The sequence below is a fragment of the Sinohyriopsis cumingii genome, chromosome 4 (genome assembly GCF_028554795.1).
Source record: "Sinohyriopsis cumingii isolate HCF-2022 chromosome 4, ASM2855479v2, whole genome shotgun sequence".
Lineage (NCBI taxonomy): Eukaryota > Metazoa > Mollusca > Bivalvia > Unionida > Unionidae > Sinohyriopsis > Sinohyriopsis cumingii.
In genome coordinates, this window is record NC_142964.1 from 14,623,170 (window position 1) to 14,645,020 (window position 21,851).

The 21,851-nt window shown below is 35.5% G+C and overlaps 1 protein-coding gene across 1 annotated transcript; it reads right to left on the reverse strand.

Annotated features, from left to right (window-relative positions):
* Positions 1-1,920: 1,920 nt before the first annotated feature.
* On the reverse strand, positions 1,921-21,666 carry LOC149800650 (DNA-directed RNA polymerase III subunit RPC7-like). The gene is made up of 5 exons (XM_089954661.1): positions 21,433-21,666; positions 18,102-18,297; positions 12,039-12,172; positions 5,292-5,432; positions 1,921-4,178 (listed from the first exon to the last, which is right to left on the reverse strand). Exons 1-5 carry the CDS (start codon positions 21,550-21,552, stop codon positions 4,092-4,094), a joined length of 678 nt encoding a protein of 225 aa, XP_089810787.1. The 5' UTR covers positions 21,553-21,666; the 3' UTR covers positions 1,921-4,091.
* Between the last annotated feature and the right edge of the window lie 185 nt (positions 21,667-21,851).

Below are 21,851 nucleotides of genomic sequence, written 5' to 3' on the forward strand. Positions count from 1 at the left end.
TATCAAGATTTTCAAATTGGTTGCTGTGGTAACCATATTGAATTTACAATCATCATATTTGTTCTATCACAAACAATGACAATTTATTTTAATTTTTTTAAAGAAAATCACCATTCAATATTAAAATCCAATGGGTATAGGGATAGCAATATTTTTTAGATGACCATCATGGCAGCTTTACTGAATGTAAGATTGGCACCATTTTAAGACCAACTAGATATCATCAGAAGTCTCTTGGTGAAAACGCCACATCAATACAGTATAGCCATTCATTCAGGAAGTGTAGTGATAATTATAGATTACTGCATTTGTATGGGAAAATATGAGCGAGTTTTTCGGATGGAATACTGCATGACCTTGGACTTGCAGTATATCCTTCCAACAAAACAAGTTCATATTTTCCCATACAAATGCAGTAACCTTTTTATTATATGCTCATTTTCTTATTCTACCTAACGCTTAATTATATAAACAAAATACACTACAAGAAACAAAGTAACTGAATGTATGCCATATTCCAAACTAAATACACAAGCACAGATTCAACATTACACAGCAACAAAATTATGAATGCGCACATAACTCCACCCTGGTAAATTTGAACTTAGTCACTCGCTAGACATAACCTTCAAAAGAAAATGGCATTTTTGTCATCTTAAAATTGAAATTTGGAGTCATATTGTGAATGAATGCAAATTGCAACAACTTTTCCATTTGATTTGGAATGAATAGATTTTGGTATTTTGTTCGATTCTACGAAATTTTGTGATTATGAACTGGATTCATCTGTGCAAATTGTACATGAAATACATTGGATTGAAGCAGCGAGGGAGAAGCATGGTGACATCTTCAAGAGTGTTTGTTCTGTCATTGACTATTTAAAATCATATTGTGGGAAAAATATGATGTCTTTCAATTGCAATAATCAAAAAGACACTATGGAATTTAATGTTTATTTCATTTTGAGTGCAGTAAGGAGGATGTAATTGCACTTGGAAAATATCGAAATTACAGTCCATATTCGAAATGTGTAATCAAGCTTGGGAACTCATGACAAGGCTCATGTAATTTGGATTTGCAGAACTAAAAAAGTACATTTTGAGGAAATTCAGGATGTAAAACTAAGTATATTTTATGCCATTCTAATTACCAGCTAAAGGAGACAGTTTATCCCTTGTAACTTGCATGTTATTTGTAGGTACACAGAAATTTTATGAAATCTGGCATCTATTGCCAAAATCCAAAACAATGTATCAAAAAGGTTAATGTGGAATGTAGCAAAGCAGCTGGTATGTGGCAGTCCATGAAACATCTGCTTTATTTCATTCAGAAACAAATTTAATCAACCAAAACGTAAAGTGTCTGCTATATGAGTGAACATGATTTGTTTACAAAGTAGTTCCTAATACACTATTGGGTACATGTGTCCTGCACGTGAGTGCAATATGAATGTGTGCTATATCATAAAATACTGAATGATTCTGACAATGTAAAGTTAACGGAGAAAAAAATGAGGATATAATAATGAGATTTTCAAGATGATGGCCCTGCAGGCTATATTAGGTGTGAGAGTGGCACTACTGGCATTTAGGACCATCTAGACAACACAAGTCTTGGTGAAAACCCCATGTTGATATGACTTTCTCTTCAGGAGGAGAAGCAATCTCAAGATTTGCAAGATGGCTGCCATGGTGACCATACTGGATGTAAGATCTGTGCCATACAGTTTTTAATGTCCTTTACAAGATATCCAAATGCAAAAAGAATCTGTATAAAGCATGTCATGCTTCAAATGCTAACAATGCCGATTTAATAAATAAGGTTGACCTTGATAAACTCAACAATGGCTAACATCAGAATCTGGAGGAAAACATCACTCAGCATGAAATATTTTGAGATCTGAATAAACACACAAGTCAATTTAAAATGATTTTGTTTATTTCTTTTCATATTTGAAGTAAAGCAAAAGTAATACTGTGTAACAAATAATAGTAAACGAATAGGGCTTTTGGAAACATGGAATTTGAATCTGGGTTCATGATTATTTTGAAGTCATCTGCCTTGGGCCTGTGTCTAAAACCTTTCTTTGAGTACTACCAATCTTTCTTCCCTGGAATGATACCTCATGTATAGGTAGGATGCTCAGCATTCCCTCCACCTATTCTCGTAATGTTTATGTAACTGGGGAATCTATTCAAAGGAGAAAGCAAATTTTTAAGTAAATTATGATCCTCCAAGAATACTTACCCAATCACATTACTTGAAGACCATCCCAACCACCCTGCTATGCAAGCATTGTTGGTAGTTCAGTAAGCTTAAAAACTGGCAACACCCAGCGATGGCAAAGGGAGGTAATAAGTAAGAGTTATTGCCCTTTGTCTACATGCTATAGACAGAAAAGCTCAATTTTCATGTTTATTTGGGCTGGACAAGGGAGGTAGCAGGCTTATATTCCTAATGACAATGTGACCAGGAAATGCATTCAAAGGAGAAATTATCAAGTGCAGCGGGACAGAATATAGAAAGACAAATCTGAAATATTAAGACAAGTAGGGGACGACATTACTTGTATTCTGATTTTCAAACACTCTCAGCTTTTGTATTGCCTTAAATAATCTAGCATAGGATGTACAACATTTTTATTATAAGTATTGTTCTATAAAAAAAAAAACGATTTTCCACCTCCAAAAACATTAAATTTTATTCATAAAGAAATAATCTTTTCATTGGGAATACCATCCCATAAAAAGATATAATCTTGCTCTGACATGAAAAAATAAATAACAAAACTTCAAATCCAAACCCTGGCTACTGTTACTATGAATTGTTTAAATCTTCATAAAAAAAGCCCATGTGTAACTGAATTATTACAAACACCATACTTAACTTTGCATCCCCTTAAAAATAACAGAGACAGTGATCTGTGTGTGGATACTGCAAATCAATGCCATTTGATGCTATTGTGAATAGCATAGACCCAAATCTGCCTGCGTATTATGCATGTAACAGCAAGTTATACACAGGTAAATATGTTAACTGTGCAACCTTCAGTGGGATTCTAGACTCGGACACATTTCATTTTATTTAACTGTAGATTATTCTGAATTCCTTACACTTTTGTTCCATTTGAAACAATAGACAGACTTTCTCCATACATTCAAAATAATTTATGAATACTACACATTCCAGCCTGAAAAGTCATCAAGCTGATATTGCATTATGAATATTACACAAGCCAGCATGAGAAGTCATCAAGCTGATATTGCATTATGAATACTACACATTCCAGCCTGAAAAGTCATCAAGCCTTCCAAGAAGAATAACATATTGATTTATGACAAATGTTCACAAAACTGCTCATTAAATAAGAATACTTAATCGTTCTGTGACTGCCATTAATAAAACTGCTACTCCATCATTAAAATACCAAACTAGTATGTCCAGCAATTCCTCACTTAATCCATGAAGATTGTCAAACTGGTCCGTCATATTGATTCATGCTGGTGATAATTTTTCAGCTGAAGAATCCTTGATTTAAACAAGTGTGTACAAATTTCATAAGAGTGCTTTTCCATGATGAATACTTTGATGTAGCTTCTGTTAAATCATACATGATGTTACAAATTCCTTCTGGTAAGGAGCAATTCCATGAAGAATACTATCTTCCACCTTCTATTTCAAAGTGAAAATCAGACTGCTTTAGAGTTCATATTACATGTAGCTGTTAGTCCATTTTGAAAGCCAGACTGCTTCTATCAGATGCCAATAGCAGAGAGAGGTGCTTCAGATATAACTGCATCCAGATTTGTTGTTAAAAATGTGAAAATTCAACAATTTGTAAAGAATATATCTATAAAAAAATTTAACTTTCTCTAGCATATCTCTGAAACAATTTTAAGATTAATCAAAGAATCTGTTTGCAGATAATGAAGAGAAACATTCACTACTTCAATTTAATCCCATTCCTTAAAATTCCTCAATCTCCTTATCCCTTGCTGCAGGTTTGTTTTAATATTTCTTTCAGTCTTTGATCAGACTAATGTAGGACAACTAATATACATGTTTTGGCTGATCTCTCTTTAAAAATCTTTTCAGTATATGGGACCTTCATCAGCATCATCATCATCATCTCCATAACCTTCCCCATTGTCAAAGTAGCTCATGATGTAGTCTGTTTCCTGTAAGGAAAACAAGTTGCATGAACTTATGTAGTCTAATAAAAAATATCAACATTTCCAATACACATTTTGACTTACAAACTTGGATATAAATAATCAAGTGCCAAAGAGTGTTAATCTTCAACTTTTTGATCTCTGACTAGCGTGCTAGCTCACTCCCTTGCTCTCCAATTTTTACCCAATGATTTCCTCAATGAGATGTCTAAATCCTTTTATGTTATGTCGATAAGGATAAGGAAGACCTGATGACTTTTAACATGTTTGGAAAAAAACAGAATGAGCAATATTACTTGACAGTAGAATCAAAAGAGCCATATTTGCCGTGTTGTCACTGAGAAATTTAAAAAAGGAAAACAACAGCCTTTTCCCTGTTTCTGGTCACAATTCATGACCATGTACAACACAAAATCTGTAATTTTGACTTGAAATGACCATGCTATCAATACACTTTTACATTAATGGCTAATCAGCTGGTCAGTTATGAGAATTTTTAATTTGGGATAATCTTCAATAATTAGAATGGTACAGATTTGAATTTAACTGGAGTAAATTCTACAGGAGAAACAAATTTTTAATCTACACATAATTTTCTATAAAAAGCATTAAAAGTTTCTGACCTATAAGAAAGCAAATTACAAACTTCTTTATGACATATCCATTAGACAGGACCCACTGTATGTAAGCACTGTATATATTATTCACTTTCAAATAAAGCTTAATTATTCTCCACTTTGTTTTTAATACAGCTTTGTTTTTGTATTAAATTTTCTCATAAATTAACAGAATTAAGGCCAGCACATAATACAATTTATAGATTTAATTTTCTCATTTTACAAAGTCACAAACTTGGTGCAAAACAATTTTGTTTCATTCATGTTTACAATTCATTAAAAAATGACCCCAAAATCAGTAGCATCCTTTTATACCCTAATTGTAAGCTATCCATAAAGACTGATAACTAGATGGTTGACAAATCAAGTTATTGTGTTAAAACCATTTTTCTTATTTCAGTAAAAGATCCCTTGACCTTTCAGCTGTTGAGCCCAAAATCAGTAGAATTCTTCCTGTCCCCAAGTGCAAGTCATCCATAAAGTTTGACAATACATCATTTACCTCTTCAAGCTCATCCTCTTCATATATTTCTTCTTCTTCTTCACCCCCTTCTTTCTCTTCATCTTCTTCTTCTTCTTCTTCTCCTTCTTTCTCTTTTACATCATCTTCAACTTTTGTATCATCCTCCTTTTTCTCCAGTATCTGCAACAACAATTTTCAAATTGGATGTCATAAACGATGTTAGATTCAAATATTTACTGTGAGAGAATATAGTACTTGAGCCAATGGGTTTAAAGTTTTTCCTGCTGCATTGTAAAAGTACCATATATACTTGCCTATAATTCCAGTCCAGCTAATAAAAACATTGACCCTGATCTGCACCTGCTGATCAGATCAATACTGTTTTTGTTCAACCAAATACTCCAAATAAACTGCAAGTATTCTGATCTGCTAGTGTATTCTGAAATGGCAGATCAAGGTATGAGCAATTTGTAGCTGGACACATCTTTTAGCAAGTATATGTGGTAACAAAGTCAGCCATTCTTTAACAAATAACTAAATTTGTGTTTATAAAATGGGCAGACAAACTAGATTCATATTTGTAAAACATGTATGCCTTCACTAAAGATAAAGGCTCAAGATCCCTAAATTAAAAAATTATAAATATACTGTTATGTATATTTAATTTAATTGTTTGTTTGTAAGATTTAATTTTTTTAATTCCATTACATGCTATTGCAATGTAACATTGCTTACTGGATTTGACATTGCCCAGAATTGAAACATGTAACTAGTTGATGACCTTCTAACATCAGTGACAGTTTTTGCAAACAACTGTATAAAAAAAATGTAATATCTTTCTCAGAGTAAGAACTGTTGAGTCAAGGTCATACCTGGACTACATGATATAAAGCATGTGTTATTTGGTAAACAAACTTCTATTTTTTCCAGAAGAATGAACTTTTGACCTCCATCTGAGAATCTCTTTTGCATTTTAATTAGGTGTATAACTGACATTCTAATAAAATTTCTATCAGTCATGCTTAAACATCTGACATGTTAAATTGTATTATGTTGTGACCAGTTTGGGAAGAATTTTATTTTCTTCAAATTACTGAATTCAAGTGATTGTTTTCCCTGGAAATTTATAAGTGCTCTGATAAATCTTGGACAAAGACATTTACTGGAATTTATACGGAATTCAAAACTGGAATATTTTCTGTGTTTCAACAAGAGACGGCTGGCACATCAGTACATTGCTGGCTATTACAGACATCAATGCCTTCCATCTTGGATTTTCATCAGGATTTGAACTGAGATACACTTAGAACTTTTCACTGACAGGACTTGTGTTTTTTAATTCTTGGATTATTTTTTAATTTAATTCGTAAAACCGTAAGTTTATTTTTCTCATTTTTCACTTTGTATTCTAGGGAAATAAATTATTTGTTAAATTTTACAAAGCTTGTTGTCTTCACTCTTTTCTGTTACTTATTTTAAGAGCATAGACTCATAACAATGTAAATAAAAGTTGCTATATTAGCATGAAATCTAATCTTCATCTACAAATTTCATACAAATATGCACTCCGAGTTTCATTTGTCTACCTCAAGTGGTTTTTGTATCAGAAATGCCAGCAGTAAAACAATATGTCCCTTTCATGGTCTATCTTCAGAGACATAGCAATTCATGGTCCATCTCCAGAGGTATAGTATATAGTAATTCATGGTCCATCTCCAGAGGTATAGTAATTCATGGTCCATCTCCAGAGACATAGCAATTCATGGTCCATCTCCAGAGGTATAGTAATTCATGGTCCATCTCCAGAGGTATAGTAATTCATGGTCCATCTCCAGAAACATAGCAATTCATGGCCCATCTCCAGAGGTATAGTAATTCATGGTCCATCTCCAGAGACATAGCAATTCATGGTCCATCTCCAGTGACATAGCAATTCATGGTCCATCTCCAGAAACATAGCAATTCATGGCCCATCTCCAGAGGTATAGTAATTCATGGTCCATCTCCAGAAACATAGCAATTCATTGTCCATCTCCAGAGACATAACAATTCATGGTCCATCTCCAGAGACATAGTAATTCATGGTCCATCTCCAGATTATGGAAGGAGAAATTGGAGTGTGCAATGAAGCAATTACATTTATATTAATCCGTCTTAGCGTTTTATTACTGAAATTAATAAATACATGACCAAGCACCTATGGTATTTGACAATGAAAATATCGGAACTGATATCTTAAGTCTGTGCAGTAAAAACCATTCAATACATGTTGCTTAAGTGCCTCATATACCTTATGCTGTTCTACACACACACACCACACTCTCTCTCTCTCTCTCTCTCTCTCATCGGTGTAAGAAATAATTTTATTGAACTGGCATTAATATAAGGCAAGGTTCTAAACCCCACCCACATTTATTACATGCACAAAACAACTTTGGTTGCTGATTTTCTGAACATTTTTCACTCTTCACTACACACCATGGGAATATATTTGCCTATCACTACTGTACAAAAGGTTTGCAAAAGCATTTTGGAAAAGAAAATATCTAGAAACACATGAACTGTACTTTCTGGGGTAATTCTAGTATGTTCTAAACAAGTCAATGATAAAAAGAAAAATAAATAAAATCTTTTTAATGAAAACAAAAATTGCTGTCAGAGGTAGTCAAGAACACTTACTGAAAATATGCACAGAATTTTTAAAAATTTAAAACAAAAAAACAAGTTTTAAAGGTACTATAATTTACTATTATGTATACTATGTGCAAATGCACAATTTAAGATGCATTTTGTCTGTAACTGGCTTGTTATTCATCATATTCATAATCTCCTCCCAAAAAGTACCACAACATTGGAGAAAACCATTGGCTTTTTAATTAGCCACTATCCCTTATTAAAAGTAGTCTTTGATAAAAGCTAACTACATATATAAAGTAGAGAAAGTGACCTCTTTAATCTGTGTTTCATCTGACTGGCCTTATCTTAATTTGTCATGTGGGTTGTTGCCCCTGCCATGTAAAATTGACATGAAAACCAGTGGATATATACTTGGTTGCTATTTTAAGTAAGACCATAAAGTAAATGTTGTTGTTGGTGTTTTGGTGTTTAACTCCATTTCTCAACACAGATTTGGTTATACATGGCATGGTAGCCAGTATAACTGGTGGAAAGAACCTGCAAAAGCTCCATTAAAAACCACTGACCCACAGGAAGCTGCTGGCAAGCCTTCTAATGTTTATTTGCCTCTTAAAATAGTGTACTTGTGTGTGACCTTATTTTCTACAATTCTGATTTTGAACCTAAACCCTAATTCACATTCTGCTGTAAATAAGCTCAAAACATAATTCCCAACAACTTTTCAATTTCTACACTTTCATTAGAAAAAAAAGTAGTAATAACCAGATTATCGGGATGGCCATTGTGGCAGTCACATTAGAAGTTGGATTAGCACCATTTTCATTTATGACCAACCAGACATTATAAGACGTCTTTCAGTGAAAACCCTATGATTATGTGACCATTCATTCAAGAAATATAGTGATACAGTCCTACCCACTTATGTTGACGTCACTTATGTCAACAAGCAGCCTCTGTTGACGAAAATAGTCCTGTGGTCTCTTGTTACTACTGAATTTCTCATGCTTATGTCAACGTCAAGATAACAAAAGCTGTACATGCTGACAGAAGCCCTTGGTCCCAATTTGAACAAAGTCTTCATTTTCTTATTGTTTAAGCTGACAAACTGCCAATTCTGACTTTGTTCTACAATTATTTGATGTTGCCATTGTATTAACAATGTGCATATGTTTGGTCCTCGGAAGTGTGTTTCTGCAGCAACTTCAATAGCATTTGCACCATTCATCAAAACAAGCAAGCTACAATCTTTTATGCACCCTTCATCAAAAGAAGTTGGCATCAAATATGAATAAAAGCAGTGAAATTTGATCGATGTTTGAATTTTCTGAATTTATTGGTGATTGGAACAAATTAATTGTGTTGTGAAAGTTTCACTTTCTGTAGGAAATACAGTAACTTTAGTTATGCTTGTAACTACTACCAACAGTAGCATAAAATGCAAACTAAGCTTAATTAATTCAAACCTTGGTGACAGGTTTTCATTTCTATTTGAGTAGCTTCTTTACCTTGTAGCCTCATTACAAAATTTACGTTTGTTGTTTCTGGCAGTTTCAAAATCTAGGCCAACTTAAGTACATGTACCATGTAAATACTATAACAACTAAACAGCCACATACTGCTAGCAACAATGCATAGTTGAATGTTAAGTAGCACATGCTGGGTTGTTGTTGTTGTTGTTGTTGTAGGGTTTAATGCCATTTTTCAGCACATGATAGGCTATACATGGCGGCCAGTATTAATGGTGGAGGAAGAACCTGGGAAACCCCCCGGAAAAAACCACCGACCCACAAGAAGCTACTGGGAAGCTTTCTCACATACCCACATTGGCTGAACCAGAGACTCAAACCCACGCAGACAAAGGTGAGATGGCAGTGATCTGTAACGGAGAGCGCTTTAGACCACTCAGCCATTCGTGGTCCCCACATGCTGGGTAACACAGTACAAGTACTGTACTTCATGCATTATGGATTATATAGCACAAAGGTAACATTATTGTAAGTTGTCAGTATACAAGTGTATTTCAATTGATTTTGTCTTTTGTCTTCATTTAATCAAAATTCATATTGTTTGTTTTCTCAAATCTAAATTCTACATACTTATGACAAATTACCCTTTACAGATGAATTTCACTTGTCTGCTAAATTTTGAATTCTTTTTTAGTCCCCCCTCCCCAGCATTTATCGTGAAAGCCATTTATATTGACAATTTATGTTAAGGATCTCTAGATAAATGGGTAGCACTGTATTAAGATCTTCAAGATGACCACTGTAACAGGCATAATTAATGTCTAAATGGCACAATCAGGGCCATCTAGACATAAGAAATTGCTAAGTAAAAAGCACAAGATGAAAAGACCATACATTCAGGACTAGTTCTTGACCACCAATACATCATAAGAATGCAAAATCCGCATGGCAACATTGCTTTTCATCAGAATGATTAGCAATAACAAGATGACATTGTGGTGGTCATATCAGTCCATGCTGACCATCCATCCATGAGGAGTAGTGGCAAGATTGTCATGATGGCTGCCACGATGGCCATATTGGATGTCAGATTGGCACCATTTTCATTTACAACAAAACTAGAGATCATAAGAAGTCTTTAAGTGCAAACCTCACTGTGGTGATCATTCAATGACTGAGTACCACCATTTTCATTTATACCAACCAGATTATGGGATGAACGTGTGTGTAATGTTTCAAAACAATCCTCAAAGTACTTTAGGAGAAGTAGTGATAACAATTTTGTGCTCATGGATGGAGAGATAATGGATGATGGACAACAGACCATCCCATAAGCTCTTTTCTGGTCAATGACCAGTAAACTAGAAATCAGAGGGTAGATCAGCAGGTAACTTGGAAAAGAATCTGGTAGCCCAATTTGAATTTAGTTGCCAAAAGAATGCACTTGAAAATGAAACTATTAGCTTTAAGACTATCTTTTCAACTTCTTAAATGTCAATAACAATTATTAGTAAACCAAACACTAAATTCTGGAGTTCCTAATGGCTAACTTCAAGGATTTATTTTTATTTTTTATTTGTGGACAGTATGCTTTTCCATTTACCACAGAATTGTTCCAGTGGGTCCAAATGCCATGCACCAATATGATATGACATCACATTATATAATGTGAAATGCTAAATCTATGACTGCCTTGTCCTAAAGGAGTGTGTGCATGTGTGTGATTTAGATTTTTAACATAGCTTTAGCAATTTTTCAGTAAAAATGCTACGATGTCTGCAACGTGACAGTTTACAGTGATGTCTAGCAGTGGGGCATAATGCCACAGACATGTAGCATGATGTCCCACCCAGTCACATTATCTTGACACCAGGCCGACCAGTCCTAACACTAACCTCTTAATGCTGAGCGCCAAACGAGGCAGCTGTTAGTACCATTTTTGTAAATCTTTGGTATAACTCGGCCGGGGTTCGAAACCATGACCTCCCACATCCGAGGCAGATGCTCTAACCACTAGGCCACCGGAGTGGTTGTCCTAAAGGAAATGTTTTCCTAAAGTGCAGTATGGTGGATGTATAGTGCCATTGCTCAAATACTATATCCACCAGACAACACCATAGGAGAACAGTATCCTCAGACGAGGGGTCCAGAGTGGTCCACAACACTCCCCTTTACAGATCACTCACACATCTCACCTCTGTCTGCACAGGTTTCAGTCTCAGTTCAGCCAACAAGGATATATAAAAAGCTCGCCAGTAGCTTCCCATGGGTCTGTGGTTCTTCCAGAGGTTTTCCCTGGGTTCTTCCTCTACCAAATTTACTGGCCCACATGTACAGTCTATCATGTGCTGATAAATGGTGTTAAGCCTACATAAATAAAATTGTTTTCTAAAAATAAAGATTTATGATAATATTCAGTAATCAAATTCCTTTAAAAAAAAACTGTAAACAAAACAGACTCTGGTCTGCCATCACATAATATGCTGGTAGATCAGGTCTATGGTCTTTGTTCTGCTGATTGCTCTTAATAAACTGCATAGACCTGTATCTGCTGGTGCATTATTCAAAGGCAGATCTGGGTCTGTGCAGTTTGCAGTTGGATCTGACTTATCAGCAAGTATATGTAAAATTCACTGATTTAATCTGGTGACACTATTAGAGTTTACTAAATAGATTTCCAAACCTCAAGTGTCTTTTCAAAGTCTATATCCTGTGGAGGTTTTTTCTTTCGAGCAGGAATGTTTGGCTTAATAACTGATTTGATTTTCCGTACTTTCTTCTCTTTAATTCGTAGTTCCTCAGGAAATCTCTCCCAGTCTGAAAGCAAAAAAAAGAAATGTTATGACACAGACCTAAAACAGCAATGATGCAAAATGTTGAGGGGGTGGGGACTTCAATTTTAATTATGTAATACTGTCAAAATTATGTAGCTTACCTTTTTCCGATATGGAAAACCACCATCCATTCCAGATCTATCATACTCACATTCTAGAAAGTTCTATAATACATACATCATAGACCCAATCTGACTCCACATTGTTGGCCCATGTGCAGTAGTGCTCTTCATTCTTTTCTGGGACCTTGACTAATGAAGGACAACAGAGCAGGGTGGGAAGAGTGAATCTGACAATAGTGACAGGTAAGTATTACACAATTAAAAGTAGTTTTACACCTCCCCCAAAAACATTTTCATAAAGTTTTGTCAGTCAGGAAGGGGCTCCAAAGGATTACAATTTAAACTACACACCTTAGAGTAAAACAAATCCACAGCTATAAGACAGTCTGTATCAAAGGTTTTGTAACAACTACTGGACACAGGGAAAAATATCTCAACTCTGGTTCATTAAAGACAGATTGTAAATATCTCTTGATAGTGATTGTAATCCACCTAGAGAATCCTTTAACAGAATGAATGAATATTTTCTGCCCTTCCTTCTCCCTTTGCAAGTTATCAAATAGAACTTAAGTGCCCTAACTTGACAATGTAGTCTATCTTGATCATCTACAGCACAGATACAACTGAAACTGAATTTCCATTGAAGATGAAAGTACCGAAGGTAGTTAATTTTTTAGAAAGAATAACAGATTCATAATTAGCATTGAACTGTAAGCGCCCCACCTCTACAGAGAGGATATAGTTCTTGCTTCTTCTCCTTGCAGAAGCTAAAGTAAGCAGAAAGACAGTTTTAAGTGTAAGATTCTTGAACGAAGCCTCACACAATGGCTAATAAGGTGGTTAATACAAGGATCACAAAACACATTCCACCTCAACATACGGAGTGAGACACATGCCTCTGCAGCTTGAAACTCTTTATGAGATCTGCTGTATGAGGAACTAAGTTCATAACTGGACTTTTGGAAAATCTGAGCATGTTTGAAAATGGCTGTCCTATAATCTTTGATAGTGGGACCAAGTATCTTCTCCCCTCATGAGGAAGAGCAAAACAAAATCTGAGCTGCAATGAGAGAGGGACAGCTTGGATGACATGCTTCCTTATGCACCAATCACAGAAGATTCTCCAGTTTGCATCATTGACCCTGGAGGTAGACCGTCAACTAGCCTAGCTTGAATAAGGTGGAAAACCTTAGGGCTGTTGTGAAGATAAGAATTCATGTTGTGATGGTAAGTTCTTCCAATGAGTTAATGAGCTGGGTTGGTCTGTCAACAGTTTGAGGAGGTAAGTGAACTACCATTAAGGCCACAGGAAAGCTATCAGAACCAGCTTAGCAGTGGCTGTCCTGACCTGGAAAACATGCAGAATCAATCTGAAGGGTAGGGATATCTAAGTAACAGCCAATCCCACACACAGCTGATAACATCCACTGGTCAGGCTCTTAAGTCTGGGACTGGGAGACAAAAAGGCAGCTTGTGAGAGTATCTTGCCTATCCTGAACAGACTGTCCACAGGAATATTTTTCTTGCAGGAAATGTAACAAACATGTAGTGTAATACCATCTGACACCACCCAGCGTAGTCCAGTATGCAATGACAAGGCGCATATTGTCTCCTTGTCATCTGCCATGTGCAACTACATGTTGTCTTGCAGCACATCTTGATTTGGTCTTTGCAAACTTGCAGGGCTAAAAACACTTCCCTCATTTCAAAAAAATGTTTATGTGAAGAACATCATGTGGGGTCCAGCCTGAATCATATACATCTGTAATATAGATATGAGTGAGGGGAACTGAAATCTGACCCTAGAGAAATTTGGGACAACAGATAATCTTTGTGCAGTTCCAAGGTGCCTGAAGGAGAAACTGGAGAGATGTAGATGAAGATTTCCTTGGGGGACAAGGTCCCCCACATAGTTCAAGGCCTCAGAAGGGAAAAGTAAAGTCAGGCTGACAAGGAGGCCTTGGCTTGAACAGTCCTCAAAAGAGCAAGGATCCTGCCTATCCAATCTGGGGGATATACAAATTCAACCCAGGTAGGCAAGGAAGTTTATTCTTATGTAAATTAAATCCTGAGAAGAAACGAGGTTCACCACAAGTCTTAGCTGTGTCACAGTGGCCAACAGTGGGATAAATATTGTAAGAGGACTCTTTGCTGTTGTTGTCTAGCATTCAATCATAAACTTACTGTAGCAGGACGATTAGCAATTCTTTGTTAAAGTTCCCTGATCATGTTAGAATGAGGAAACAATAGTCTGGCCCTGAAGCAGCCTCTGAGAGCCTTTCCAGATTGGAGAGGATCTTAGTATCCCCGATTTAGAGCACAATTCGGTGGTGGTGGGAAGTAGGGGGTAGAGTTAACACCACCTTATCAAGTTCTTTCCAAGTGGGAGGTGGCAGAGGACCATAAATGGAGAGACTGAGTTTTCCCCTCATGGTCCTCTGTGAACTCCTTAGACAAGACCTCATCATCCTGTTCTCAAACTAATGATTCAAAACTCCATACCACAAATCTGCCTGTGTTGACTGGTGGACAATTTGTTCGACAAAAAGTGGCCTGTAACCTAATGTCTTAAGCCTGGTGATTGAATAGCTACAATGACTGGTACCCAGTGCTCTTTGGTCAGTACTCAATGACCAGTGACTGGAGGCTGGTGACCAGTTCCCTGTCAATGACCAGTCACCAGACTTTGAACCAAATTGCAAAAGTGATCTGGGGGAGGAATCCTGCCCACAACTAATGAAACTAGAATGCTGTTTATCCTCATCAGGATTATGCAAGCTGTCCATCACCATAAGAGGACACTGGTCCTACATCGAATGGTGTAGGGAGGGGCAATTGCTCTGCATGATAAGGCACTGCTCAACCCAACTGGGCAAATAGCACTTGCGCATGCTTGGGAGGGTGCTGCTCCTCGAGTCCTGGGAGGGGCACTTGATGCCAGCTTTGAGATGATACCCTTTAACAAGTTTTGCTGCTCTCTTCTGAGCTGGCATAGTCAATGGAGGTGGGAAAGTAAGGATCCTCCATTTCATGAGGAAAGCACTCGCTCCCAGCAACAGAATGCCTACTGTCCAAAGAATCTGGCATTCCACTCTGAGATCCCTTGGATTCAGAGGGGGAGGGTATACAAAAAGATGAGTATGAATGACCTTTCTTCCCAAATATGATCTGGACAAAGACAACAAACAGGCTGTGTGTTTTCCAAGGGGCTTTCTGTTGCTCACACTTCTCAACAGACTGCAACACTCTTCTGAAAGAAAAATGTATTGAGAACAAAATAATTTCAAGCAAGATGTCGATGATGAGTGACAACAAGGTTGTGCTTACTCCTATGTTATCTTTACTACATACCGAACAAAGGAATACCTAAAGTGTGAAATCTTTACTAAGTGACTTTGAAATTAAAATATCATCTCAAAATACTTTAAAGAAGAATTATCGGACTGAAATGAAAAAAATTATGATGTCATGACTACATACCAATGAACAAAAAACAAACACATCAATATTAATATGACTTAGATGGCCAGCTGAATTACTCAGACCTAAATATATGGAGGGTAGGTATGTTCATGTGTTACAAAAATGACTTAAAATAAAAACAGAGCTATTAAAGAAAATTTCTGAAAACAAAAGGACTGATGATAGTGTTCATTAAATACATGGGATTAATATTCTAAAGTCCTGAACAGGAACAACCATTGCTGGTATGTTTTTTTCTTCTTCCTCAAGTGATAAATTCTCCATTTTGTTTGAACATGTCATTCAGAAAAGAAGAGAATTACTGCACATGGGGTCAGACTGGGTCCATAATGTTTATATTATAGAACTTTCTAGAATTGGAGGATGGCACCACTTGAATCAACAAGCGTTTTCCATATGGGGAAAATGGTAAGGCATGGAATGTGTATTGACTTGGGTACATTAGTTTTTATGGTAATGATCCTGAAGGTAACCATCACTTGGAAAAGTAAGCCCAACTGTCAGATGCAACCAGTACACATTCAATAACTTATTTATTTTATAACCAATCTGAAACCATAACATGACAGTGATAACATTTGTACTGTTGAATATTTACCAAGTAGTATTTTTATTCTTATATGCGAACCATATATGACACTGTGATACCACTCCATCTTTCTGTTACTATAAGTCCTCTTAAACTGATGTGGAAGTGGTTATCAGGGGCTGAGAGAAGAGTAGGCTATATTTTAGATTCCTGTCACTGTTTATGAATCAAGCACTTGATACAAAAGGAAAGGCAACTCTTACTCCCACTGGAAATTTGAGAAAGATATTACACCAACAACATTCCCTCTGTCAGAAATTTAGTATCGTCTTTAATTTTTCACTAATAAGCTGAACAATCCTTATTCTGAAAAACTCTTTATCTCACGAGCCTCGTCTTTTTTCTTTCATGGATTCATTTCTGTGTTGAATTTTGACAAAATAAGATTGTAAATTGAACATTAGGAAGTTGGATCCTCTTGCTAAAGTTTTAAAATTTATTTATGGTTATTTCCCATTACTTTTTACAAGCTTTGTGGAAAAGAAGATAAAAACAAGAAGACATTGCTGCAAGATTCTTATGTTCATCTATGGTGCAAGTGTGCTTTCAAGACAAGTGAGAGATCCAGCTGTGGAGTATGTTTATTGACATAAACTGTGATTTCTGAATGAGAACACCATTTCAGTCATTCCACTCAAAATTGAAAGGAGACACTTGTTGTTCAATAAAGATAAAACTTTAGGAAATGTTTCTGAATGAGAACACCATTTCAGTCATTCCACTCAAAATTGAAAGGAGACACTTGTTGTTCAATAAAGATAAAACTTTAGGAAATGTTTGTCAGAGTGACATGCAGCTAATGAAGAATTCTAAAATTACTGTACATTGTAGTTTGTTGTTGTAATATCTGCATACCAAGTATTCAGGCAGTGAAATGCAGTCATACTTAAAATCATACTGGAGACCTCTTTTATTGTTGACAGGACAGAGCCATGCCTTTTTTGTACCGAAAGAAAGGGTAGGTGTAGAGTAACATAATTAGCAACTTTAAATCTCATTTACATAGCATATTGATAAAATAGGGGTGGGGTGGGAGAGTGGCTATTATCCATGCTCAGTAGTCTGTGAGTAAAGGATCATTGACAAAGTTGAGTCTGCCCGTTTGAGTACTCAAGTTCTAAATTTGGCACTGATTCCTGCTCTTTTGGTAATATGTCAAGAAAATCAGGATATTTCATGACAAGCCACCAAATGGTTAGTTTCAAAATTAAATGATGGCTAAATGCCAATAATTTTTATTTGTACATAAAAAGTTAAATTTCCAATAAAGAAAGAAATGTAAGAAATTATTCATTTATTTTTTTAATGCAACATTACTAAAAAATGTGTCGAAAATATGAAATAAAAAGGATACTGATTTCAAGTGATATATTAATAGTTCCATCATTCTTGTCCAAATAAAATACTATCAATGATATTAATGTGACAATTCAGTAAACCAGACCAACGATTTGCCTTGCACATTAAAATTTACCTTTTTTTTACCATTTGATGTAGAGTCAAAATGTTATAATTATAAATGGAAGTAAAAACATGCCTACCAACTGGTGCATATTATATATTTCCTTTGTAACTGTATTTGATCTCTCTCTCTATGTGTATATATATATATATATATATATATATATATATATATATATATATGCTTACATTTGCTTTGAAAACTGGAAAAGGCACATGTCTATTCTTAATGTATGTTTATTTCTTCATATGTGCCTTTAGCCCCGATTTGATAATATTTTCTCATTTCATATATACTTTTTTTTATTTCATGTCACCTGGAGTCCATTCAGTGCTTGCATCATGATGTCCAATTTGGTACTTGTCTGAATATCTCTCTATGTCCTTCTTTTTCTCTTTTCCATGGATAAAGTATGGTGACTTCCTAATTGTGGCTCGGAATTCTTGCTTGAGGGCAAGCATGTATTCCCAGTCATCACCCTGAAGTAGTGGTACTGGCTTAAATTCCTGGGGCTGAAAATGATACAAAATTTACAGTAGTAATGATATAGCATGACAAATATATATATTTTTATGTCAGAACTTACCATAAAATTGAGATATGCATTATATACACATAGTTGTTGTTGTTGTTGTTGTAGGGTTTAACGCCATTTTTCAGCAAATGATAGGCTATACATGGCGGCCAGTATTAACGGTGGAAGAAGAACCCAGGAAAACCCCAGAACAAACCACCGACCCATGAGAAGCTACTGGCAAGCTTTCTCACATACCCACATTGGCTGAATCCGAGACTCAAACCCACACAGACAGAGGTGAGATGGCAGTGATCCACAATGGAGAGCGCTTTAGACCACTCAGCCACTCGGGGCCCCTGTACACATAGCAATTACATGTTTGTGACATGTTTCACACTTGCTAATATTAGATTCACTGAACTATTTTCTTTTCCACTTTGTATCAACCATTTTCATCATGCGGTACCCAATTAAAATTAGTTCTGCCTGTATATTACAATGCACATGACTGGACACTAAATACTAAGATGATAAGCTTGGGTTCATTATCAGTTAGTCATACAGAAAAAGCACAAAGGTACACATGTATCACTGTATTGTGAAATGATTCATACTGTGATATCAGAAGCAATACACAGCACTAATGCAGATTATCTGTAATTTCATACTGATAAATGTAATTGCTAAGATGTTAAACATATACTTATCATTAAGCTATAGCTAATATATGTTATAAACTGAGAAATGAGTTGGTCTGATAAAGAAAACTGAGAGCCCTTACACCAATTCTCTCTCCTGGCATAATCCAATTTTTCAACATGAATATATCAATGTACATGATTTTATGCAAAGGGGGAACTCATAATTTGTTCAATATTACATCTTAAGAATAGTATGGTAACTACAAACAGTCATTTTTACATCTACCAGTATATGCATCACCTTGCTAGAATATATGCATTCAAAATGGTTCAACTGTGGAGTGTGTTAAATTGACCTTACTGAAACTAATTTCAAACTGACCTACTTGTGCTGCATCATCTACCATATATACTTGCTTACAAGATGAATCCAACTGCAAACTGCACAAACCCAGATTTGCTGTCGTATCATGCACCAGCAGATCTGGGTCTGTGCGGTTTGTTAGGAGTAAACAGTTGAACAAAGAACACAGACCCTAATCTGCAGGTGCATTATGTGATGGGAGATCAGGATCTTTGTTGTTTGTTAGCTGATTGAGGAAGAGTTTATTCTGGGAGAATATGTTTCATACTTGCCTGACTGGAAATGTGGAGTTTTTATTTTTGTTTGACTGGGAATGTGGATTTTTATAACTTTTTAACCCCTGAAACAATGTTGACAAGATTTATTCATATACAACAGGCTCCAAGTACCAAAGGCCAATAACCTGTAATAAAATTCTAAGGCACCTATGATTTGGCAAGATTTTCAGATGACTATTTTGTTATATCCCAAGATTTTTTTCAATCATCAACCGTTAAAATACATATATGGATAGCTGCATTCACAAGTTATTGATATACACTGCCCTCAGCTACAAATCAAAAAGGACAATAACTCTAACAAAGATTAAAGGGGCAGAGTGATTTATCGAAATATTCATCTTCAGTTGATGACGATCACACGTTCCACATTTAATGGCAGTCTACCAAGTACTGGAGATCTAGTTGTGCTAACAAGAATATTAAGCTACAAAACAAAATGGCAATAACTCCAACAAATAATAGCAGAAGCAAAGTCATTTTTTGTTGATATAAAAGTTCCAGATGATAACCATAGAACTTCTGATAGCTAATGGCAATCCATCAAAAACTTCAGGACTACTTGCTTGAATGAGGCTGCATCAAGAAATGCATGAACAATAACAACAAAAGGTCAATAATTCTAATTAAAAAAATCTGTTGAAAAGTTATTTATCAACATGCACAGCTTCATATGATGACCCACATTTAATGACAATCCGACAAAACCTGTAGGACTAGTTGCACTAATGAGACTGTGTCATACACTGCATTAAGCTACAATACAAAAAGGGTAGGCCCCATGTAGCTGAGTGGTCTGAAGTGCATGTAACTGATGATGAAGTTTTGTTGACCATTATGTTGCACTTTGCTACAAGTAAAGAAAATGCTTCCAACTTGTCTAAATCCTGTAAACATACACAATATGCATAACAATGACCAAAAAATGTCAAATTGCTTAATACACTTTTATACCAATTCACTATACCCATTCAAAATACCTTTATTTTTTGATTATGTCAATTAATTGAAATCCTTGATAAACCTGTTTGTTGTTGACTGTCTAATGAATAAAAATCAGGTGACTTCTTACCTCCACCCACTTCACATTTTGTTGTCCCTATAGAAGTTCGTTATTGAAATAATTATCAATTTCATGTTGAATTTAACAATATTTCTAGGGGCCCCTATTTTTTTTATAATAACATTTACATTATTTTGGAAACAAAACAGTATTAAATGTTTCTAAGCCTGTCATAAATGCATCACATTCCATTTGCATGATTTTCACAATGGTGCAAAACTGCATCATTGTTATGAACAAGAAGCTTTAACAAAAATATACATAGATGCTAGTAGAAGAACTATTGATACATAATAAGATTTATTTATTGTTATATTTGCCACTGTTGCCATTTCCTGTGATCATACATTTTTTGTGTGATCTCTACAATGGCTGCGAGTGGTGCTATGACCAACTGCTCCAAAACAGATAACGTTATAAACAAGGAAGAAAAACTGGTTACTCATAAATAAACTGTGACAGAACAAATGTGTGCAGTCATGAATAGTTTTAGGTGTAAATGAACTTTTAATAAAATGTACATTCTTTACTGATTATTCTGCGATTTGTTCTTAAGGGCTCCAAAACCGATACCGCGAGGATATAGTACAGGTGTAGTTGATTGGTAAATTGTAAACAACATGAGCACCTGCGACTGCAATTAGAGTAAAGACCAGATTTTCACCCCAAAATACCACGATATAAAACTACTCTGGCATTTAAAATCACTTATAATAATTTTGCCGTGAAAGTGATAATTCATCCTCGCAACTGCTTGTAATATTGTAATTTCCTTGAATCTCACTGGGAAGAGTGGTGGGGGTTGCAACGTTGCAGTCGGCAAGGCCTCTCCTTTTCCAAACCCCAGAACTTCGACATTGAATGACACCGATTTTCCTTTGCCCCTTCCTCTTCCAGACATCATGCATCAGTAGGAAATTATAAACAATTATTCTAATAGCTACAGTGATACTAAATTGCTTTCAAGTCCGATACACCAAAATCATGGGCGCCGCCATTTTGGGGATTATTCATTATTTTTATAAATAAAGTAAAAAATAATGAAGCTATTAATGTCCAGATATTAAAATTTAAGAGTATTATAAAGTTATCCAAAATATATTTCTAAATAATATTAAGGCAGGAACTAACAAATTATTTATCGGTATCTAAGAAGGGAAAATATAAAGTACGATTGTTTGCTCCCCACAATGCCTCACCTTC

Bases quoted from the DNA above. Each gene is read 5' to 3' on its own strand.
- LOC149800650 (XM_089954661.1), bottom strand. From the start codon at position 21,552: ATGATGTCTGGAAGAGGAAGGGGCAAAGGAAAATCGGTGTCATTCAAT. The intron at 18,298-21,432 runs GTGAGATTCAAG...TATCATTTTCAG, and splicing joins AACCCCCACCACTCTTCCCA to CCCCAGGAATTTAAGCCAGT. The intron at 5,433-12,038 runs GTTTGGAAATCT...TTGTTGTTGCAG, and splicing joins ACTTTGAAAAGACACTTGAG to ATACTGGAGAAAAAGGAGGA.